The sequence below is a fragment of the Daldinia loculata genome (genome assembly GCF_022478755.1).
Source record: "Daldinia loculata strain CBS 113971 unplaced genomic scaffold F4817scaffold_45, whole genome shotgun sequence".
Classification (NCBI taxonomy): Eukaryota; Fungi; Ascomycota; class Sordariomycetes; order Xylariales; family Hypoxylaceae; genus Daldinia; species Daldinia loculata.
In genome coordinates, this window is record NW_026054899.1 from 32,720 (window position 1) to 56,106 (window position 23,387).

The 23,387-nt window shown below is 44.8% G+C and overlaps 6 protein-coding genes across 6 annotated transcripts; 4 read left to right on the forward strand and 2 right to left on the reverse strand.

The window, feature by feature from the left end:
* Positions 1–423: 423 nt before the first annotated feature.
* Positions 424–2,411, reverse strand: F4817DRAFT_318335 (uncharacterized protein; the record flags this gene model as incomplete). Its single annotated transcript, XM_049300908.1, has 4 exons — positions 424–464; positions 523–1,338; positions 1,396–1,960; positions 2,025–2,411. The coding sequence occupies 4 exons, from the start codon at positions 2,409–2,411 to the stop codon at positions 424–426; spliced, it is 1,809 nt and encodes a 602-aa protein (XP_049156578.1).
* A 6,550-nt stretch (positions 2,412–8,961) lies between these two features.
* On the reverse strand, positions 8,962–9,573 carry F4817DRAFT_198287 (uncharacterized protein). Its single transcript, XM_049298541.1, has one exon. It carries the CDS (start codon positions 9,473–9,475, stop codon positions 9,119–9,121), a length of 357 nt encoding a protein of 118 aa, XP_049156579.1. The 5' UTR covers positions 9,476–9,573; the 3' UTR covers positions 8,962–9,118.
* A 1,736-nt stretch (positions 9,574–11,309) lies between these two features.
* On the forward strand, positions 11,310–12,867 carry F4817DRAFT_198332 (histone H2A.Z). Its single transcript, XM_049298542.1, has 3 exons — positions 11,310–11,808; positions 12,264–12,395; positions 12,514–12,867. The coding sequence occupies exons 1-3, from the start codon at positions 11,698–11,700 to the stop codon at positions 12,700–12,702; spliced, it is 432 nt and encodes a 143-aa protein (XP_049156580.1). The 5' UTR covers positions 11,310–11,697; the 3' UTR covers positions 12,703–12,867.
* A 3,721-nt stretch (positions 12,868–16,588) lies between these two features.
* F4817DRAFT_360433 (uncharacterized protein) lies at positions 16,589–17,595 on the forward strand (the record flags this gene model as incomplete). The annotated part of the gene is made up of 3 exons (XM_049306278.1): positions 16,589–16,975; positions 17,034–17,106; positions 17,168–17,595. 3 exons carry the CDS (start codon positions 16,589–16,591, stop codon positions 17,593–17,595), a joined length of 888 nt encoding a protein of 295 aa, XP_049156581.1.
* A 1,670-nt stretch (positions 17,596–19,265) lies between these two features.
* F4817DRAFT_345385 (uncharacterized protein) lies at positions 19,266–21,197 on the forward strand. Its single transcript, XM_049304254.1, has one exon. It carries the CDS (start codon positions 19,641–19,643, stop codon positions 20,790–20,792), a length of 1,152 nt encoding a protein of 383 aa, XP_049156582.1. The 5' UTR covers positions 19,266–19,640; the 3' UTR covers positions 20,793–21,197.
* A 251-nt stretch (positions 21,198–21,448) lies between these two features.
* On the forward strand, positions 21,449–23,355 carry F4817DRAFT_345388 (P-loop containing nucleoside triphosphate hydrolase protein). The gene is made up of 3 exons (XM_049304255.1): positions 21,449–21,865; positions 21,927–22,570; positions 22,626–23,355. The coding sequence occupies exons 1-3, from the start codon at positions 21,729–21,731 to the stop codon at positions 23,015–23,017; spliced, it is 1,173 nt and encodes a 390-aa protein (XP_049156583.1). The 5' UTR covers positions 21,449–21,728; the 3' UTR covers positions 23,018–23,355.
* Positions 23,356–23,387: the final 32 nt, after the last annotated feature.

Consider the following 23,387-nt stretch of genomic DNA (forward strand, 5'->3'; position numbering starts at 1 on the left):
AACAATATTCCAAAATCAAATCTCATATTACAAGATATTAGTTCAAAACAACGAAATGGAAAAGAAATTCAAAACGCAATAATGCAGGTCGAACCGTTAATCGAGGTGTAAAAATCGTGCTGCGACAGGTTGAAGCATAGCGTCAAATCAACGAAGGGAATAAGTCTATGTCATAAGTCGTCTCTCGTTGTGTTATGCTTGTGACGGAGATCCAACGCTCGTAGCGAAGGCGTATTGGACAGATGATGGGGTTTGAAAGCGAGGGCCTTTTTTTATAGCTTTCCAGAAGGTCGTGATGGGAAACTCGGCATCGTCATCGCACCGGTAGATGAATAACTGATCGAAGAGTGCGGGGGCCATACAATTGATGGGTCATTGCTATTCCGTACGGCGGCTTCTCATATTAAATGGTAATAAGCTGGATCAATGGAAGCGCGCAGTACTGCGGCCTGCATCTGATGAATCTGTACGCGGTCTTAGTTAGTAACGGATGGCCTAAGAGCACTTGACATAGATACTAACCGCTGCCCCTCTGCATGTGTCCACGACTTCGTCCGCCAAAACCTTGACCAGCTTCTCCCCATTCTGGGCCGCGTGGTTGCCTGTCAGGGGCGTTACGGTTTGCCGCTCCATTAGCTCCCGGTCTCTGGCTTCCAATAGCCCCTGGCGTTTCCCTAGCGCGCATGTGAGAGCCGTTCGAATCGAAACCTAGGTTCATAGAACTCATGTTTCCCGCCAACAGAGCGTCGGTGCTCGATGTGGCATTTTGACCTGATGTCGGGGTTAAATTGGGCGGCGTGGTCAGCGAGTTTTGGGAAAAATCACCATAACGGGCCCCAAGGCCATTTCCAAGGCCAGCATAGCTTGAACCAGATGGCGCAGGGCTCGGGCTGTGCGTGCGCAGGTCTGCAAAACTCTTAGCCGCCCTGAGGTTGTTCGGTATTCCATTGTCTGGACTGCCTGGCAGTTCCAACGTAGGGCCCTGCCTACCCAGTGCATGATAAGCACTGGAACCTATGCGAGATTCTGTAAAATCGTATGTAGCGGCGCGACTTAACCCGCGCCGGTGATCCTCCCAAGAGACATTAGGTAGTTGGCTCTGGGCATGAGCAGGAGGAGAATTCTGCGGCCGTTTCATGATTTGGATCTGCCTTCGATCAGCTTCCCCGACGGACCTGTGCTCCAAACCCATGTTATGGGCGAGAATATGTATCTGTCGGCGCTGTTCGGGGGCAACATCCGGCGAGAAGATATGAACTTCACGAGATGGGTCATTCTTAAACAGGGTCAACTGTGTATAAAACTCAAGAGTTGCGGGATCATTCAAATCGACGTCGCCTATACATAAAGAAATTAGTAATAATATCTTGGATGGGGGGTGCGTGGGAGACTCACGTAAAGGCGAATTACTTGGCTGCTTGTTGACGCTGACACCAAGAGCCTGCAAAGCGCTCTGCTGGTGCATAGGAAGCGGCGCTCGATGCTGTTCTTCGAGCTGGCCTCGTTTCTCACGCTTCTCTCGATCAATCCTATCACGCTCGTCCTGCGGCAGCATCTTCTTATATTCAACGCGCAACTTGCGACCCATAACTTCCAATCCATTCATCTTTTGAATTACAATAGCAGTATCATCAGCTGTCGAGAAGTTGGCGAAGGCAAGCCCTCTGAATACGCCCTTGTCGAAATGATAATTGAAAGCGTATGGCTGAGGGAGATTCATGGAAGCCATGAGGCCTTGGAGAATCTCCTTTCGACATTGGAACTGGATGTTCTTTATCACGATAGCCGTAGGAATAAGTTGCTCGGAATCGGACGCGCCGGGAGTGGCCATCATCCCTCGAGAATCCGCGGCAGCGCCAGCCATATTTGATAGATCATGTTCATTTCCGTTCATCGACATACTTGGATCGTACAGCTGAGGCATCGAATGAACGCCCAATCCGGATTGATCAGTCCACGTCTGGGAGAGAATCTTCGATCAGCAAAGTCCTTATCATTTTAATGCACGCGAAAGGGGCACTCACCGTAGGCAGAGCGGCTCGCCGATTTACAGCCCTCACCGCTAACCTACCGTTACCGTTCATGGGGCCGTTCATGGTGGCTACTCCGCCATTATAGCCCCACGTTTGGCTATTTTCCAACATGTAACCGGATTGCATTGCGCTTGGTGCAACGCGATCAAATCTCGATAAAGATTCATAGCCCGCGCCGCCGAGACGGTCATCGTGTCCGTATATCGAACCAGATGTCATTTGCTGACCAAGAGATTCGAGAGGTCTTTGACCCGATCGGTTACCCCCTAGGCCCGAGGGTAGGCCGACAGTAGCATAACCTTGTCTTGTCGACCCAGGCGACCTGTTCGCCGTCGTGGGATAATCGTAATACATATCGTGTTGCTGTTGTTGATTCATGATTGCCACAATAGTATTGAGGGCTGGTGCAGCTGCTGTGGGGAGCCAGCAGGCTGCAGCTCCCTTTATACGCGTATATAGACGGGCGGAAACGCCTTGTTGAGTTCTGTCTCAGAGCTCAGGACCTCTACCTTTGGTCTCCGAGGAAACGACGAGCACAAGACAAAGCGCCGTCGTGGGAACCGTACTCCTTTACAGAGACGAGGATTACTCGTGCGTGAAAATCGATAGGAAGATAAATAGGGTCGGTCGAAGGAGCAGCGATGGTTATGGCTGGTTGGCTGAAAAGTTAGGCAGGATTGGCTGTGCAGTAGAAATGCAAGAAGCCGAAACGAAGATTAGGTCGGGTAGTATGCCGTCACGCAGCTCAAATATCGAATAGCTAACTCCTGAGCGCCAGGTCGCCAAATCTTCCCTATATATGATAGGTCCTAAACCTCTAGAAAGGGGACTCAGGCCTGTCCTGAAGTTGATGCGGTGGAGAAAAAAATTGGCCTGCAGAGGCAGGTTGAAAAAAAGGCGGCGAAGAATTGCGGGCTTGACCGCAGGGACCCCCCAACCTAGGTAAGTTAGGATTTTCTTTTCCTTGACTTTAATTTTTAATTTTTACTTTCCTCCTAGCCCACCAGATAAACCAAGGGCTAACCTGGGATTTCAGAGGATGACAGCAGTACCCTCCGAAAACTCTACTCGTTCTGACTGCAAAGTTTCGCCGTAAAAGTATAACAAGCAATAATTTATGGCCAGATAAGTTTATAGCGATCAGGTAGCAGAGAAATAGTGGTAGTGTTTGCACGCGACGCGCGAAGAGTTTAGGTCCAATAAACCGACTTTCCAAGTTGGCTATTTAGGGGGGTAGTAGAAAAGTAAGCAAGGGTGTGAGGATACGTAAGGCGTGATGGATCAACCGGGGAACCTCTCGCGGTCCAGGGGTGACAGCTAGAGGCCTCGGCGGAAGGAATAGGTAGCGATAAGATTGGATAGTTGACCGAAGTAGAACTGAAGCCGGTGCCTATCAAGTTGAGACGGAGAGATCTTATAATAATAGTTGGTCGAAGGGCGGAAGAAAGCTAGTATCAGCTTTGGAATTGCCCACAAGTAACAAGTAGGTAGGTAACCAGTGTAATCGGTTTTGGGGTTACTGTTAAGTGGCTGTTAAAATCTGGGTGTAGCTGAATGAGATACAAGCAAGACAAAGACTGAGAGACCAATCAGAGCCCGAGTAGAGAGTGAGGAGGTACCACTCGGAGGAGGCCGCGGGATAGATGATGGCGAAAGGAGAAGGGAAAAGAGAAGGGGAGTGGATTATGGCAATACGCCTTAGAAGACAGCGAGGACCATCGGATAGATAATATGATAAGTTATTAGGTAGTATTGTAGAATTTCGAGAAGACGAAAAATATGTCCAGCTAGAATTTTTCTTCCAGAGCAAGGCATGGAAACTTGGCACTCGAGAAGATCCCAGGGGCGATGGGGGTAGAAGGTGGATCGCGGATGGTTGATGGGAAAAAAAACAATGCCAGAAGCACCAGAGGGAAATTATTGGCTTAGCGGTAATAAGGAGTATGTACCGTGCTTGCGCTTCATGCTATCAATTTGCGCTGCCAGCCTAGGGGGCTCAAAGGGGAAAAGTCTCACTAGGCAGGTTACGAAGTACGAGGTACGTAGACATGCGTATAAAATTATATAAATTATATACTGTGCTCGGAGCTTAAATTGGCCTATTCCTCGGAACGCTTAGGCCATCCTCAAAACCCCTAAGTCTACCATTGTGCACAGTGCAGCGCAAGCTCATTATATACTGTCTATTAGCATCACCTACATGCACTAGTGCACTATGTACACATAAGGTACATGTAGCCCTAAAGTGGCAGGCATAAAAATGTGCCTACCTTGTACGGGGCACGGGGCAACAGGATCGACTCCCTCATCAACAAACATCGTCATCATCAACATCAAGTCCGAACAGAGCATCGAATATCTCGACACGTTTAATATCCAATCTAGGCATAATAGCATCTAAAATGACAAATCTATACACATGTTGCGTATCCAACAGAGCTTTCTATATCGTTACTCGTTACCAGTTACCAGTTACCAGTAGTCAAACTCGCTGCCGGGTCCGAGACAGATACCTGCCTCACTTATACACAGTATCACCAGCATTACTCCCCTAGCCCACCTAATGTATGTCGCCCCGTACACATTTTATCTAGCTTATTATCAGACTGGTTTATTACAAGTCCAGGCAACCCATCTGAGAAGGCCCTGCTCCTAGATACATTGGCCATCTCCCGTATTACTCGAGCAGTTCCTCTACGGCGGGTCTTATCACGGGACAAGGCTACCGAGCGAAATACAAATTAGAAGCCTCGTGAACATTCGGATCACACCCTCTTTATCAACCGCTCCGCTTTTCTACACAACGTCAAGTGACCTTTTCATCTTGCTTTCTCAGCACATATATAGCACATACATATATAGCACATATAGAACACATATAGATGCGGCAGTCATCTATATTAATCGCGGTAGTTTGGTCGTAGTTGCATAATTTGCAGGGGGCTGTGGAGTTCTAGTCCGAGTAGTTGGGCTCTACGGCCGCCATATTAGTCAAAGGCATGGAACATGCATGCATGGCGTCGAGATCATACAGATCTCCAAAACGGCGGCTACAGAGGGACAGAAGACGACACCAATAATCTTCTCTTCTTTTCCCCCCCAGTGGTACGATATTGAGATTCGCGAGCAAATATTTTTGCACGAGACCCAGCTACAGGCCTTTCTATCCAGTCCTTTCGATCTCTCTGAAGGTTTAAAGTACTTCTTATTATTTACCTTAGGTACGTAACTCAGGTAGGTAGGTACGGATCCGTACATTCGATTCATTTCCTAACATCTTGATTGGGGTTCTATCCTACGAGAATAATTCCAGAAACGCCAACCGGATCAGATTAACGTTACAGCCCAACTTTTAACATATTAAACCCCAGCAGATGTTGAATCTGTATACTCCCTTATGACCCTGCATCTGGTGATGGAATGTGCCTGATGCACCTATTTCATGTAGATCACAAGCACTACATTGCACGGCCGCTGATCAGAGATACGTACAGTCAGTACCTAACGCGCAAGGCGCAACATGCAGCGGATGTCACCATTCTCGAGTTCTTTTAATACGCAATCCCACCATAGGAGCTTCTCCCCGCGCGTTAACGAAATAGGATATCATTTCGGTCCAATCTTATGCGGACAGCAATGCCCAATCTTACCTATCGAGCCGCATACCATCCATCCTGTTTGCTCAAATAGACGAGGCTCTATTCTACTTCGTATGTATGTATAAGACTTAGAACAAGCGAATGTCCCCATCGTCCTGTTTCCATGGTATTGGCATCCTTCGATATCCACGGTAGGTATTCCTCGGCCTATCAACTCTCCAGCCTGCCGGCTCGTCTGTGCGTTCACGTACCCAGTTCCCAGGGTTCGTTCTAAGATCAGATCGCAAAATGGCCCCAACCTCCCCAGTCGAACCCCTAAGGATTCGAAATGATCGTTCACCATGGCCAGCAAATCAGAGGCAGTTCTACGTCTATTTCGAGAAAATCGAGGCAACCCTCAATGGGACCTAGAATCTTGGCATATTCTGGAACTCATCTCCATCCATTACAACGATCCTCAATTACGTAGGTTTTCTCCTTTACCAGGTCTATGTCATTTCTTTTCTTACCCATCACAGCCTCTTTACTCCTTGGTTTTCTTACCCAATGTCACATCAATGACGTTCTAAATCTCTAGCAGTCGTTGGTAAGTTAATTACGGCACGTCTTCCTCTGATACGATTTCCCGGTTACCACGACTGGCCATAAAGGACTACCCATGCCGGGCTCCAATAGATCAATCAGCTGCTCCGCCCCAAGTCCGTTTGACCTACGGAAGACTAATAGGTAATGGAAGTTGGTCCGTAAAGTGAAAAAAAGGAATTTATCCCAAGAACAGCAGAGCACGATTCGCCACGCCGATCCAAGACTTGAGTAAGGTCGGTTCCCATCGAGTTGGATGCAGCTCTAAGATATTGCTACAGAAACGATTAATGATCAGCCAGCTTTCTTTACCGTCAACGTACGACAACCATGTTTCGTGTCCGTATGGATAACTGGCGAGTTAAACGTGGTGCCGAGACGCCGCCCCTGAATGTATTGATAAGTAGAACAACTTGAGTATCGACACCCAGGATATTTAAGTGATCAAGAGCAAATGCAGTTCAGTTACGCCCTGCTTGTCAATGCCGTAATACAATAGTACCAACAAGGATCACGCATAGTCAAAATGTTATCAAATTTGATAGTCCCGTTTCCTAGTCTCGGTGGGGGAAACACTAAGCTTTGTGTCTCGGGAGCTGACAGGGCGAAAATAGCGTCGAGTCAGTCATCCAATCGGCAAGTTCCCATACTCTTCCTTTCCCCTCTCGTTTTTTTAGGGATTCCCCGTGTGAGGCGCGACAAATGGGATGCATAAACTTACATCGACGTTCAAAATGATATCGTCACGGCAGGGAGAATTTCTAACTTGCTACATTCTATACATGGATTGCTACAAAGGACTTCCTCTCCGACCGAGGACTCCCTTAGGAGCGAGACAAAGGATAAATACTTCTTCAGAAATTTCTTTGCCAAGGCAATAAATCGTTCTTACTCATATCTTAGACTATCGGTCGTGTTCCGGGTTAGCGAATACTCCAACAAGGTGAGACCCCTTTTCATGTGCTACCAGATTGACATCAATACACTCGCATTCCAAACCAATCTCGCGGAAAACGAGTTCCTCCATTAAGACGAACTAAACATACTAACATATACCGTGCCGCTATCTATCTCATAGCCACCCTTTCATAGTATAGAACCATTAATTATCACATTGCTTTATAGAAATGCTACCCAACTGTCGCGACGACTTACTTGATTCTCCACCTCTAAGTATGGTACGTTCAAGCAGGATTTAGACAAGCAAGTAAGGGCAACAAGCATGGAAATGAGTGCAGGTAGCCGTAGTTTATTCAGAGACTAGTCTGCAATACCATTCGTCGGGTTTTTCCATAACCCCTGATCAAAATTACAGGGCGCAAAAAGCTACCAAAGCCATTTTTCAGATTCGTCGTAGTTTATAAAGCTTCATATTATCGTCGTGGTAAAATATTAGCATGAGGTAAGGAACTAAACTGTGAACCCAGGAATTAAGGAAGCATAATTGATAGGGCCTCGTTGAAACATATATGAGCGATAGACTTTAATACACATATGGAACCGATTGAAACTTGGGTAGTGCCTATTTTAAATGCCGAACAAGCTACAAAGTTAACACTATCTTCTAATTATTCAATTTGGTTTAACACCAGTACTTCTAACACTAGTCCTGTGTGTACAATAGCTTATGATTACCTAGCTTAGATATGTCTAGCCTTAGGACATTGAGGCGTTTCTGGGTATAAGCACTCTATGGGCGTAGTTACATGATGATACTACACTAGGAATATTCCCGATTTACTAAGCTTCCTAGGGTTAAGGAGCACAGCCCACTACTATACCTCACGGGTCATACATTCTAGTAACCTACCTGATGACAAACTTATTCCTCAAATTTTAAAAATGGATGCTCCAATCACTTCACAGCGAACGAACAACCCTTCGGCAATCCGTTAATAGGGACTATTGTCTTCGAGTTCATTAATCCAGACTCAACCAAAAGTTCCAAGCTAAACTCTGGCGAACAACATCTAATCGAATAGGTACAATATGCAGTGGTAGCCGAAGATTCTGAAACATATTTGGAATCTAGCTCATTCAAGTATCTAGCGATAAAATAGGTAATATGTTTGTCCGTCCTTCAACCTTGTTGAATGTAATGTCTCTAGCTGTCCTACTTGATAGATCGGTGGCGGATTCTCTCCGCGCATGAAGAGACCCAGCAGGATCTGAATAGGCATCTTGCATTCGCAGCCGGTAGCACATTCAACATTAGCTTCAAGCATGATGCCTACTTTTATATCCAATCAGCGAAGATTGTACAACTCCAAGTCGCCGTTTAAATAAACAAAATCGGTGCTTCTTATCCAATCCTAAACTATACACTAGCCAACTACATTTGCATAAGTTCGCTATGTTGAATTCTATTGGTTGCTTTAACAATTACTATAAACGAAGGCTAATAAGGACAATAGAACAAAACTATGCGATCCTACCTGATCCCAGAATCATGGGCATTATTAGTAAGCCAATCTTATTTCATAAAAGGGTGACAAGAGTCAGTCAGTTGGCTACACCAAACAGGTACGAATCAAATATTCAATCCCACGAGTCCGATCGTAAGTTACTTCCCTACTTCTACAGAAACTAGGCAGACTTTCTGATCTCTCCTTCAAATTTTACACGATCCACACGCAGAGGACTCTATAGCCATTGAAGACTATGTCTTATCAAATAATCCAACCATCTTCATCCCCCTCCTTGCTAGATTTCGCAATGGTACAAACCGGCACGCTCTCGAATCCAGGGCTGTCCCACTATTCTCCCGAGTAGCCTACTATAAAGTAGAGTCTATAGCAGCAACTCTTACCCTCGGCACTCTCGGCACTCTCTAGGCACGTCAAAAAGCCCATTGTTTTTGGCAACGAAGTCATGATTGAGCCTATGGGCGCATACATTCTACACTTAGATAAGACTCCGTTTGGTGTCTATAGGGTTGAATGTAGTGCCGCCATCGGAGGATCCAGTTATATTAGCGAACAGGAAGTCAAACTTACTGATGCGATGAGGCGTGGATGAACGTAAATCTAGGAACCCGGTTGACCCTAGGTCGTGCAGCTTGCTGTTCTTGTCCCGCGCCGCGCTGTACAGCGTGCCGCCCCGCAAGCTAGCCATAAGCGCGGGTGATGAATCATCCACCACGACTATGCTACCTGAAGGCGTGTCGGCCTGTGGGGGCAACTTGGTCTGCTTATTGTTAGGGGTTGATCCCTTCTTAAGTGAAGCCATCAGTGTCATCAGCGGTGCTAGTGCTATCCGCATTGACAGGCACAGCTCGCGAAGAAAGAACTGGAGCTATTGTAACAGCAAGGTTGTTCGAAAACCTCATGATGATAGGCGTATGAAGAACAAAAGTGTAAGTCTTAGTCGTGAGTATTTCTTGAGTAATTTGCTGATACTAGATGCGCGACTAGACAATCACCAACATAATTTTGTTCGAACTATTAGAGGGCTTTATCCCCACTAGGATTTGTTTGCATTCATAACCTTGCTGTTTCCATCGTAACGGTCCTCATAGGATTACTATGTCACAGAAACATTCTCGTCCTGGAGCTAGCTTTCTTCGGTATAACCATAACGACGGCGGCAGGATTAGCCTTGTTACTTGGGATGAGGTGGCTATCAACAACGAAGCTAGTAAGACCACCTAAGCTACACACAAGGTGCATTGTGTACGGCTATAGAGTAGACTTGAATGGATGTTGGCAAACATAGATCCGTACAAACCCTGGGAAAATAATCCTAGTATACACCCATAAGGAAAGTACTACTCAGAAGTTGGCTATTTTAGTCATAATCGCCTAGATTAAGCGGTAGAAAACGCTCCAAAATTAGAGGTCTTTAATTTCAAACCCGGGTTTTATATGACATTCGTAACACTTGGTATCGCTCCTTTCTGGTAACTGTTTATAGTATATGTACGGGTTCAAGCAAATGTTATAGAAAGTGTTATCCTATGTTTCCTGCCACTCTTAGATATTGGGCGCCCAGTCACTTGAATGTATGTTATACTGGAAGTCACTGTCAATAATGGAATTACTTAATTGCACTCTGTTGTATCTAATAATAGTCCTTCTCACTCGGTTTAGCATCTGTAATAGGTACCATACGAAAAGAAGCTGGTACGGCAGCACACAATGAGGATTCCTTACCGGTCATAGACCGGGTGTAACGGTCTGTATACGAGAGCAACATAGACAACTAGACAAGGTGCAAGATCATGGCGTGATGAAATAGCATTTGATGGATTTTAGAGAATATCAGTGACCAGTATCAATTCCCTACATAGAGGCAACCCATATGTAAAGAGTTTGAAGTATAGTATTTCCGAATAATGCTATAGGATTCTCTTTCAGATTATCTAAAAGTTGCATTTATAGGCATATCAGCGGTTGGTGTAACAGCCTAACAGGTGGGTTAGTACATAGATACTTCCAAGGTTCTAAAAAACGGGCAAAGATCATGTGGCTGTGGAGTAATGCAAGCCACACTGCTTTCGGCTGATGGGTTTCCACCCAGATCCATTGACGTAGATCTCCATCCAAACGACCACAGGCTAATCTACATACATTCCAATATCAAAGTCTACCTTTTTATGCGAGATCCTTTTTGCGCAGCACTTTCTCATTTGGTTTCGACTACTTCGAATCTGGAGTCTTAGTCGCCTACTTTAATCTAAAGTATCGAAATGGCACTAACACAGTTTAAAATGCGGCATGTATGCTGCCGTCGCTCTTCGTCAAACTTCATGCCGCCATCCCCTTGACTACCTAGGTACCTAACCTTGCTGGTCTACCGCAAGTAATTGATGCTTCGTCACATTCGCATCTCTCAACTCCTGGTAGTTTATAACCGCTTGAATAATGTGAGTATACCAACGAAGTGAATACTGCTCTTTTTTTGCTTTTCGGTCTGCATTAGTTGGTGTAGCACTCTTCTGATATCTTCCCCGGCAAGACAACTCTCTCCTCTGGACAAGCGGCTGATGATGATAGCCGGAGATTTACCGGCAGTCACATCGTAGCTGGATGAGGCTTAGTGTCACGGGAAAGCTAGGCGCTATGAGGTGGGGTCATTTTCTACCCTCGGGGCTTCTAGAAGCAAGATTTGATGCCTACCTCAGTACCTCAGTGCCTATAACGCAGCCTAACCAACTGCAATAGAGCATTGAGTCAATCCAAATAGGCAAGCAGCAGCGCACGTACAGGCAACTCACAGCTTTCCTTTCCGCCCCAGCCTGCCTACAACATAGCCCGCCCCTTCCAACTACACCGCGCCGCCTCTCGATTTTCCAGCGCCTCCGACCCAAATGCAATAATAAAAAAACACAAACAACGAAAACAATTTTCACCGACAAACAAATCCGACGCGAAAGTTCAACTATCCACCCCAAAACCGACACCATCTTTTATTCGTCGCGCCGAAACCCGTTCGATTTGATTAACATTAACAAAATATTGATTTCGCGCACATTAGTATAAACAATGGCTGGTGGAAAAGGCAAATCATCTGGCGGCAAGAGTTCGGGTGGGAAGACCTCGGCTGCTGAAGCTCCCAAGAAGCAGCAGAGCCATTCTGCTCGTGCTGGACTTCAGGTAAGACGCTATTTTGTCATATACTATTGATGCATCGCGATCATTTCCACCGGTCTGGCCCGTTGAGATGCCTATGTCTCCGCAACATCGAGCTCCCGTCGATATCGCCCGCGTGCCCCTCGATTCGCAGAATGACGCGCACCTCTTTTCTACACAACATGTACTATCCAACCGCCGCTTAGGACTGTATCACAATGACGAGTTTCAGTCCCGGCCATAAATGGAGCTGTGCGGATGTCATTGGGCCGATTGCATTTTTCGTCTTCATATATACCAGATTCATCGAAAATACTCGCGGGCATGCAATGCGATGCGATGCGATATTGACACTCCTCTCTTCCTTAAGACCCAGTGCACTGTCGCTTTTGTTTAGCTCACATTTGCAACCGCGCTTTTTTAATCATGATAAAGATATATTGCTCTTTTGGTCGAGTTTTGCTAACAGAACGTCGTAGTTCCCCTGTGGCCGTGTTAAGCGTTTCTTGAAGCAAAACACACAGAACAAGATGCGCGTTGGTGCTAAGGCTGCCGTCTATGTTACAGCCGTTCTCGAATATCTGACTGCCGAAGTCCTTGAGCTCGCAGGCGTGAGTCATCCTCTTTGTTTTCCCTGTGTCACATTGCCAATATACTTGCATGAACTCTGCCTCGTTTCTGGTTCCACAGGCTACCATATAGGATGGAAGCTGACTATTGTCCTCGTAGAATGCCGCCAAAGACCTGAAGGTTAAGCGTATTACTCCTCGCCATCTGCAACTCGCCATCCGCGGTGACGAAGAACTGGACACGCTGATTCGCGCAACTATCGCTTTTGGTGGTGTTCTACCCCACATCAACCGTGCCCTACTACTCAAGGTCGAGCAAAAGAAGAAGAATAAGGCGATCGAAGCATAAGCTGCCCGCGATCTTTGTGGTTTGGAGTTTCCAGTGTATACGCTCTTTCGTTTCTGGGTGTTTCTGTTACGTGGAGCGAGGTTCTCTGCCTTTGGAGGCAGGAAGCGCGGCCTTGCAACCCTAAGACGGTTGATTACGACGGCATAATTACGGAATTATGACTGGGCTTAGTTTTTTTCGGCTCTGGGTTGGCTGCTTGTTATGACATCTCATAGGAGATCTGAAGCAGGTCAAAAGCGCTCATTAGGTGATGCTGGCAAGGCGTGTAGCTGGACGTGCTAGCTTTGATGATTCATTCGTAGGAATGGGTTGAGATACCGACTGCCGTGCTAATCTTTTAAGGTCTTGCCAAAGGCAGCAAATAATACTACATTGCTTCGATTTGTATAGTATTCTCGGTAGCTTGATACACGACGCGACGTTGCATTCTCATGAGGAACTTTTTGCAGCGCATCTTTTATCGAAGTTGAAAATCTGCTTGACCCTGGGTTTATATTCATTATTTATTCTACGTGACGTTCGGAAATCACCTTTTTGTACTTAATGACTTGAAGGAGAATACAAATTGCATCATGTGTATATGGACCTCGGACCCTATGTTGTAGAATATATGCCATGGTATATATTCACTTTCGACATTGTTCACAACTACTCTAAAAGGTACCTATGTTAGGTATATATACAACACAACCCATTGATACCATGGGATGGCAGTGCTCCCAGGAAGAAACTACTAAGGGCTTTGCAGAACTAATAACAATGTAAGAAGAGAGAGACTGTTGTCGTAATTTTACATAAGCAGTTTTCTTTCTGTTACACATGCTATTCTACTGTAAGGATTCTAAACGATATATCTAGAACAAAAGATACAGTTTCAGTTGTTCATAGTTAATGTTAATTTGTATCTAAGTAAAAACTACGGTTGAATCAAGTTAGTTAGTACTTTTTAATTCACACGATAAATAATCTAACAGTCAAGATCTATAATGCAAAATATTTTGAGGCAATATTACATTCTTTTACGCGTTTACAGCCCGAGAGGATAATCTAAGATTGTTAGATGGTTCGTAATGTATTCTAGGTCCTTTTACATGTACAATATTATACCTACGTATTATAGACTGCATTTTACCTAGCATCCGCTCTCTATGCTATATGTCTCAATGGTCTAGGGGTCTAGCAATCACCCTAAGCCAAGGCATATGAGGATTTGAACCCATTAGTCCTCCCATCTAGAACTGGTGATTAAAATGCTATCTCATAGGACTACAGGGATGTGCGGTTACACGAAAAAACCATGAATATAACCGAGGCTTGACAGTTGATAGCCACAGCTTTCCGCCCTAGATTTTTAGTAGCCCAGGGATTCACTAGCTAGAATTTTGTATATCCTCTACGATGTACCTACCTTAAGATTGCATCATAAATATAGGTGAAATACCTGCAATATAGATAGTGGCTGTCTCTCTCACAGTGAGAGAACTATCGGGTTATAAGCGTGGCAGAATATGTAGTTAAAATATCCCATCGTAAAGGATCTGCTTTATACCCTGTCTCGAAATGGTTTAACTTTCTTCAGCTGATATCCCTTGCCCCCCCACTGGGAACTGTGCTCTCGGGAACTTCCATGTTGACCGCTGCTTAAGGGGTCTATCCACACTTGATATATTAGGTAGAATTTCATAATCACGAGGCCTACTTTCTGGGATTCTGCATCGCTTTGTCCGTGCTAGGGTATTTTTAGCACTACTTTGTAGAAACGCTAGTTATAGCTGACGTTAATCGTGATAGATGGATACTTTTGAGACCACGTACGACTTTCGGTCTCTTCCCTTTCTTCGAAAACGTGGCGTCGTATAGCTTGAGGAATCGTATGATCGCTCTCATCCAGCCATCATGTGTCAACTCACACGATCTTTTGCAGCGCTGAGTAGGACAATGTCAACGAGAGTCTCTGAGTCTCTCTGAAGTCGCTAGGATATGTAACGTCGATGAAGGTAGTAAATACTTGAAACTATACAAATAAGAGAATACCTAGCTAGGTAGGTATATAGAAAGCTCAGCTACCTTGTTCTTTACACATATATTACAGAGAGACTTGGCAAGTATTATCGAGCTTTAAAAAATCGAATCAAGTAGATATACCGAACGCGATAAATTATTTACATAGCAGCATGCAAAAGTTCCTCGAAAACGTTGAGATATCCTTGAGGTTTAAGTGATCTTAAATATCCACCTGTCATCCTTTTAGAGCTTAGAGGCTCTTACTAGCTTTACTAGTTTAGAATTATGTCCACGTAATTAATTATATGGGGTTGGGAACGGCTGCATCCGATCGGCACAGAAACTCGAACTCCTGCTTCTAGAAGGAATTGTGAGATTTTAGTTGATCCATTACCACGGTTAAATTTGACGACTGTCCACACGTTTGGAAACCAATGAAAGACGACTATTCGCGGTTACTGATGCCGGGGCGGCTATGTCATTTCGCGCGGTGAAGAATCATAGTTCTTTGTTATATAGGCACCGATGCTATATATAATTCTTTCATGCATCGTGGGAAGAAAAAGAAAAAAAAATATGGTAGCAAACAAAGCCACGTGGCAAACTATTGATAAGAGCCTAATGTCCTTGGGCACTATTGTACTACTTTTTCGTTTCGCTTGAATTACAAGTGTGGTTAAGATCTGTTTTTCTGCTCTGCTACCGTCCAAGCTCTCTCTGACAAATCGCTAGGAAATAACCCGCGATGAGGTAACCGAGAACTCCCCAGGAAGGGAAATGACGATGTCTTCTGCTTTTCAATATACCCTTGTCTATGGTGTGCCTATCGCGTCCGGGGCTGGGTATCTACACTATGTACTGCATAAGTGTCTGCAAGACGATCGGCACTTGGCGGTCAGTCAAAAAGTGCGGTGCATATTTTCTTTAGTTACCTAGGTACCTAGGTAGGATGTAGTTCTCTCTTTTTTCGGCTTATATTTTAAGAGGTAGTTAACTAATAAGTCTTTAAGCATAGTTATAGTTAAGCGAATGACGCCCCATAGTTCAAGGTTGCATGCATTCGCCTAATTGGAATTTGCTTTTATCACATGTAATTGGTAATTAAGCTTATTTTTATTTCCTCTTTTTTAAACCCTTCGGTACCTAAGATCGTGAGATTATTTAACAGGTACCTATGTAGGTAGGTACCTGGTGTGGAACATTCTCGGCCGAAGCTTTTTGTCTTTGCTTTAAGAATCAATTGATGCTAACCGAAACGTGCAGCTGCGCTAACGCAAGACTAACTGGCCTGCACTTTTGACAGTCCCTGGCAGCCCTGGTAGCCCTGGTAGCCTGGTAGCCCTTACGGCCCTGGTAGTTGGTGCCAGCACTAAGAGGGTCCGCCAACCCAGCACTTGAATACTCTAGGTTAGTAAATCGTCACATCAAGAAAAACTTGTGGGGACCTCTGTTCAGTGATGTGGATAATTCGTGGTCTACGTTATAGAATGCAACTTATTAAACCTAGCAACCCAGGAACCCAGGAACCCGAGAACTTCCAAGGTTGTCCCACTGTATGTATATTTATTAGGGCTTTGGATTTTTCTCGTCTTTCCAGTTAATCTTAGACCTCATACCTCTTGATCCGGTTATATTTTTTAAAAAAGGCCAATCTAGCAAGCTAGAAAGCGAGAGAAGTATTATCCAAGTTGTGCGGGCGGCGAGCTGTGCTTCCTGGTGTATGTTTCGTTGTTTAGGATCGGAAACTTGAAAATCTACTTATCTCCACTTCGCTACCATTTCGGGACCAACTTTGCGTAGAAATCGCTAAGATAAGACTGTTCCGCTATACGAAGAGGTAGTGGGAAAAAAAACCACGGCCAACTTCTTTGTTCTTAGTACGATGGGGACAATCCGAGATCTCCGCGCGGGCCGCTCGAATCAACCCTGGGTTGAATTTCTGGATAACGAGATTGCTACAACTGACTCGCAAACCGCCAGACATGCAATCGTCAAAATCTTCAGACGATCCCTTTTTTCGGCGAGGGGATGTCTACCTTCAGATGCGGCTCTGCAGATAGATGCTTACTATGAAGAAATATATTTAGCGTCCAATCCGGCGCTGAAAGACCAAGATGACAAAGGCATGGTCGAGTTCCTTACCGGACTTTACGGAGTTGTCTCCGACTTGGTGTTAATCATACCCTACCACCACGGTTTACAATATGCCATCATTGACTTACTCTTCGAACTTCGAAATCTACCGTCGAGGAAGATCAGGATTGATAATGTACGCGGATTCCCTTTATTATACGAATTGTTGACCTTTACTTACACTGGTGCCGCAGGAGGATTACGTTGTCTACGAGCACGAACCCGTAATCGAAAGAATGATGAGCCATAAATGGGGAAACCACTCCCGTATGGACACAAAAGCTCTCCGCAAGCAGCTAGTTTCTTGTCACGCTAACTTGGCTTATAGCAAAAGATGACACTAGCCCAGAGGAGCTTGAAAGAAAGTGTGAACAATGGGTCAACATTTCCGCCTTCATTGCCCGCTGTATCGAAGCTGGTTTTAACGACCGATTCAAAGAAAAATGTAAATTCCCCTGCGTGGACATTCCGAAGGCTCTCGAGGAGGACAACCCCCCTGGAGTTAGGCGTAGCTGCTTAATAAGAGTGGCAGTGCAGTACATCATGATAGCAGGCAACAAGATATGCCAGCAGAAGATCGGAAAGGGAAAAACTGAAGAGCAACAAATGTGGCTTGGAAAGTGGAAGATCTGGGCAGAGAAGCTGCTCCAACTTGCCGAACAAAATAAGCTTGAGCCAGGCCTGACGTCCGAAGTACGAGAGGCCCACGGGACCATGGTGGCATTGCAACCTCAATTATTTAAGTTTACACGTTAGATAACGAGATCGCACGAGTCGTTCGGGTGAGTTATTCGCTTCGGGAATTTTGGTATCTTGATGAGGTGGCTGGACTATTATTTACGATTTCCTATTTTCTTCATATGTCCCCTGTATTTCCACATGCAGCGTGGTTGCTTTAGGGGGGCGTTTATGTACTAGATTTCAATTCCCCCTCAGTGGATCAGATTACGTTGGATGGTTGGTACCAGGGCTCGAGCTTTTTTTTAGGAGGCGTTTACGAGCGTCTTGTGTGCCCAGATTCTTTGCAGTGGCTTCCTTTATTCGAGGGAGTCTTCACGTTATTGGGGTTTATTCGATATTTCTATCTAGATAGACAATAGGTTGGGTGTGGAAGTGAGTAGATCAACTTGATACGTCGAATTGAAGTAGAACATGATTTTGAGCAGTTAACCATGATGAACTAGTATGAATATGTCTTCTTTGCCTGTTAGGATTATTCATCCGAAATCAAAGTCTATTGTAGTTTCATGCTAACCTTTTATTGCATCGCCGTCTCTGTCCGGTTAGTATATAGTTTCAATATGGTTTCTAAGTTGTAATTAGGTACATTGTGTCCAGTATTCTATTCTAAATATATATCCAAGGTAGGTAGGTAGGTACGCATACTGCTTAAGAATGTATCGAAATATACTCTTTTGGATTTAAAATAGACACATAGGACAACGAATAAATTAGACATCCTTATTATTAACAAAGTCTCTTTGATATTGATGTCCATTATTGAACGCGTGGATCGACATGTGCTCTACTATGATGATATTTGAACGGCTAGTTGACCATGTTAGATACTAGTCGTTTTATCATTGCGTGTACTTTCTAGGGACCAATTAGTAGATTGGAATATGTCCACTCGAATTTCAGGGGTGCCTTATATGATTTATAAGTCTTCTTCCATTACACTCACTTAACACCATTTACGAAATAGTAATCAACACCCTTGTAGTCATGATAACTTCTACCCGTAGGGTTTTAAGATACAAAAAATATATATACCATTACTTACATTATTCTGTTAAACTAACTCAGTATGCTTGTCTGACGTGACCTAAGTTATGGTAAATGGAGTCAGATATTATGGAGTGCGTGCGACCTTTGCGGGCTATGATAATTCGGACATGAAGCGTAGAGTGACTTAGATGTAAGGCAGGCCTATGTGTGCTATCAACGTGGCTATTCGTCTGCTAAATCCTTCCAGACCTCTAGCCCCCGAACTGTCTTTGTCTTATAATTAATCCTCGACAGTACCGCCATCCTTCCCCCTTTCCTGCTCCTCTTATTCCGCTTTGTCGGCCGAGTGTTACTGCTTTACCATCAACGACCAATAGGACCTGCCTTGTCTGCCTGATACTTACCCCTTTGTCATTAGTCAATGAGCAAAGCACCAAGCTATCACCTCATCAACATCACGCGTATCCTCTCTACAAGGAGTGAATGAAAGTGCATATCCCACAAAGGGTGTAAGATAAATTACCGGCATATATGTCCTTCGGATCTACTAGTGCCTCGATTTTGGGGCGAGTGAGTCAAGCCATGTATGAATTCTAGCACCTTTGTTGCAAAGATCTGAACAAAGTAGCCATTTCTTGTGTAAGTGTTTGCTACTTCAGTGCAGGACGAGGTTTGTAAGATAACTGACTGTATATATTGGATTGGATTCGATTCCAAAAGTCATTTCCCAGCTTAGTCAATTTCATTATTCCAATTTCTCTCATATTTTCCTTTCTAGTTGTGTTCTTTTCTCTGAATCAGTCATTCCTTCTTCTACACTCCTTGCTGAGACCCCTAGTCTCATCTACTATCGAAACCAATTACTCTCCTTACTATAATATTTTCTTACCACATACCCTAGAGGTACTGTGCAGTTATTTTTGTGTATTTAGGAAACGCATATTGGGTATCACTTGTCACAGCTTTTTTGCCGTTCATATTTTGCAAGCAAACAGCTCGTCTCACATAATAGTCATTCAACCAGCCGTCCTAGTATCATATATAACAAATCAGAAATAATACGGGGAAAAGCCATGCCTTCACGTAGAGTCTTGCCGACGCTCTCCATATTTTCAAGGAAGTCCACGACTCCGATAATAACTCCTACTTCCTCACCATCATCTGATATCCGAACTACTTCTATTCCCTTGACACCACCTGCTCGCCTACATCTTCGACACATCTTGCCCTCGACACCAGATGGCATGCCTACACCACCTCCACCTCCTCGGAAACCATTCCCCTGGTTGTGGCAGTGCCACTCATGTGATACTGTCTACCGGATTGGCTGCACTCGCCGCTGTCTTGTCTGTTCTCACAACTATTGCCTCTCAGCAACCCCCCCGAAGACACGCAGGGGCAAGAAACGTCGCCGTAGTGGGATGTGTGCTTCTGAGTTCGATTACAACGGGTGGGCAGACTGGGGGGCGTGGCGTCGGAAAGTCCTCGGCATGGAGACTGTCGGCCGGACAGAAAGGCGCCGCGAGCAGGCCTTCCTCCACGAGTCACACAATTGCATGATCGATTGCAACTACCCTTCTGAATGCCACCATGTTAGATATAAGCTACGAGCAGAGAAATTCAGGAAGACGTTGCTCGAGGCACTCCCAGAGGAGCCGCAATCTCCACGAATTGTTGCAAGTGTGCCGATGAGCCCTGACGACGACTTACCTCTGAACGAGGCGAGAGAGGTGCTAGAAGAAGAGGACAAGGGAAATGGGCAGAGAAGCCCTACGAGTCCTAGAAGCCCGCTCGGTGAAATGAGTCTCCCCGAGGATGAATCTGAGCGAAAGGGGGACAAAGTATGGTGGGCCGACACCGAGGAACACGATAAAAATATCAAATATACACAAGAGACTCAGAAGCTTACTGATGGGCTAAGGGGGCCAGGCGAGGCTGGTCCCTCTACTGTCGGTGCTGAAGATTTCAATTCCGAAACTTTATACGCTGCCCTAGCAGAAGATGAAAACATGATGCCTCTTGACCTAGTCAACTACATCGTAAGTACACGGTGCGAAAGCTGGGAAGAGTCAACGGATAGCGATTCTGACAGTGGTTCCGTGTTATCCTTACCTTCTTCGTCGTCGTCACTTGATGGGGAATGGCTACTGGCCAGTGAGTTTGTGCCCGCTTCCGAGGCTGGCGGTGAACAGGATGAGAATAAGTTTGAAGAGAAATCAGGATAATTAAGGCAATTGTCGAACCTGGAAGTTCGTTTTTGCAGGATTAGCAGTTTTATATTAGCAACAAGGACTGGTATCAGTAATTTTATTCTTACGTAGTGAACATGAATTTAGATATATTGCATTACATATGAGGACATATACCATCTTTCAATTTGTATAAGTTTAGGTACCTAGTTAGGTTAACTACCTAGTGTTCTTTCGCAGTAATAGAATCATCTAACATCTACACGTACTGGATTTATGCACTCAATTTGGCTATGAAAGTATCGTGGACTTTAAATGCAAAGCTGAAATCACTGATAGATGCTAGAAGAGATGAGTGAAGCAAAATTGAGGTTGAAATAGAAAATAGGTACTTTGTACCTCCCTACCTACCTGTGTGATTCCTAGAATAGTGGTGACATCGTTAAGTTGACTATTTAGGATTACAGGATTAGGATCTAGCTATGTTTATATATGCATAGAATGCAGGCAGCAATTGCCTGAATCATTGTTGCCTGGGATCCACACCTGATGTCCCTTGCATTTTAGTGGAGTCGGACATTTATGTATCATGTAATCCGTACTTCGTACTTTAGGTACATGCAAGTAGGTACATCTTTAGATGTATTGATGTACTTCCATTTTTACCCCTGCCAGTCAGAGACGCGTTAAGCATCTTCAATTTACGCGTCTTTCAACGAAATTCTAGAATCGAATTGAACAGAAACATCCAAACTCCCATGTACATCTAACCCAACTTAAAGAAGGCTGTTCAAGATTACCTACTACCAATAGGGAAATTTCTTATCATAAGGAATATTTCTGGCTTTTAAGAGGAGTGAACGCCGACGAGAACAGTTACTATAATAGGTAGCTCCTAAGGGAAGCTTTCCATTGCCGAATTTCACGATAACGAGCAGCTACGGTACCATCGCCAACCCTTAAAATTTCAACATGTCCGACTTCGAAGATGAGATGGATATTGATGCCCCCCCGAAATCTAACGATATCAAATTTTCTTCCGACAACACTGCCAAGGGTAAACGTAGTGCTGCAAACCTGCCTGTTGAAGCAGAAGACTCCTTACCATGGTAGGATTATCACAACGCTTCTAAGATATCCTCCGTTCCCAATTACTAAATTGAATGCTAGGGTTGAGAAGTACCGACCTGTTTCCTTATCTGATGTCTCAGGCCATCAAGATATCCTAGCCACCATTAACAAGTTCGTCGATTCGAACCGATTACCCCATCTCCTTCTCTACGGGCCCCCGGGAACGGGCAAGACGTCTACCATCCTAGCCCTTGCGAGGCGTATCTATGGGGCAGAGAATACGCGACAGATGGTTCTAGAGTTGAATGCTTCAGACGATCGAGGTATCGATGTCGTTCGTGAGCAGATCAAGACCTTTGCCTCGACGAAGCAGATATTTACAATAGGCGGGGCCTCACGCCCCGGTGGCATGGCAAGCTATAAGCTCATTATTCTGGACGAAGCTGACGCTATGACGAACACTGCTCAGATGGCCTTACGAAGAATCATGGAAAAGTATACAGCGAACACGCGATTTTGTATTATCGCCAACTACACCCACAAATTATCACCTGCATTGCTGTCTCGATGTACACGCTTCAGATTTAGTCCTCTAAAAGAAGGCGATATTCGGGTCTTGGTGGATAAAGTTATTCTGGAGGAGGGAGTCAAAATCTCAGGCGAGGCTACAGACTCTCTAGTTAAATTGAGTAAAGGAGACATGCGACGAGCACTAAATGTGCTCCAGGCTTGTCATGCATCTAGTAAGCCCTCCTAGCCTTCCGAAATATTATTGGTGCTTAATACTGACTTGATAAGGCACGCCGATACAGCCAAAAGACGCACCCAAGGTCCCCGAGAAAGATATCGTTAGGGAAACCATCACGACTGAGACTATCTACAATTGTATAGCAGCCCCGCCTCCTGATGCGATCACGAAAATTGCTAGTACGCTACTTGCAACTAGTGACGTAACCACTTGCCTATCGACGATCAATACGCTGAAGGTGGCTAACGGCCTCGCGTTGGCGGATATAATCACAGCACTGTCGGAGCAACTAGTAAAGATGGAAGTGAAGCCTGAGGTCATGATTAGATGGCTTGACGGCCTAGCGGAGATAGAATACAGAGTGTCTGCTGGTGGAAGTGAGGCTATTCAAACAGGTGCCGTGGTAGGTGTAGTAAGAGAGGGCTGTGAGCTTATGGGATGAGGAATGAAGTCGATATGAAAGAACTTGAGGGTTGATAAGTGCACGAGGACTGATGGAATTATTAGATGAGATTCCTACTCGGTTATTTAACGAATGAATCTTGACTCATGTTCACCCTTATTACGTTCGAATCAGAGGCCCTTTGATTTTCAGTGGTAGTCCATGCCTTGCATCAACATACCTAGGTAGGTAATGATATTATGCTTAACTACGTACCTAAGGTATAGTCTAAAATAATAGAGCGATCTTAAGCAAAGCCACATGGAAAGCACTTGGAGGTAAGTATGAAATGTTATGGTGGTTAATATATGATCGATATAGTGCGAATTTGGGCTTCGGTCCCGGACTTTCAGTATTCGTATAATTACCT

Bases quoted from the DNA above. Each gene is read 5' to 3' on its own strand.
- F4817DRAFT_345388 (XM_049304255.1), top strand. From the start codon at position 21,729: ATGTCCGACTTCGAAGATGAGATGGATATTGATGCCCCCCCGAAATCT. The intron at 21,866-21,926 runs GTAGGATTATCA...ATTGAATGCTAG, and splicing joins GCAGAAGACTCCTTACCATG to GGTTGAGAAGTACCGACCTG. The intron at 22,571-22,625 runs GTAAGCCCTCCT...TGACTTGATAAG, and splicing joins CCAGGCTTGTCATGCATCTA to GCACGCCGATACAGCCAAAA.
- F4817DRAFT_198287 (XM_049298541.1), bottom strand. From the start codon at position 9,475: ATGCGGATAGCACTAGCACCGCTGATGACACTGATGGCTTCACTTAAG.
- F4817DRAFT_198332 (XM_049298542.1), top strand. From the start codon at position 11,698: ATGGCTGGTGGAAAAGGCAAATCATCTGGCGGCAAGAGTTCGGGTGGG. The intron at 11,809-12,263 runs GTAAGACGCTAT...AGAACGTCGTAG, and splicing joins CTGCTCGTGCTGGACTTCAG to TTCCCCTGTGGCCGTGTTAA. The intron at 12,396-12,513 runs GTGAGTCATCCT...TTGTCCTCGTAG, and splicing joins AAGTCCTTGAGCTCGCAGGC to AATGCCGCCAAAGACCTGAA.
- F4817DRAFT_345385 (XM_049304254.1), top strand. From the start codon at position 19,641: ATGCCTTCACGTAGAGTCTTGCCGACGCTCTCCATATTTTCAAGGAAG.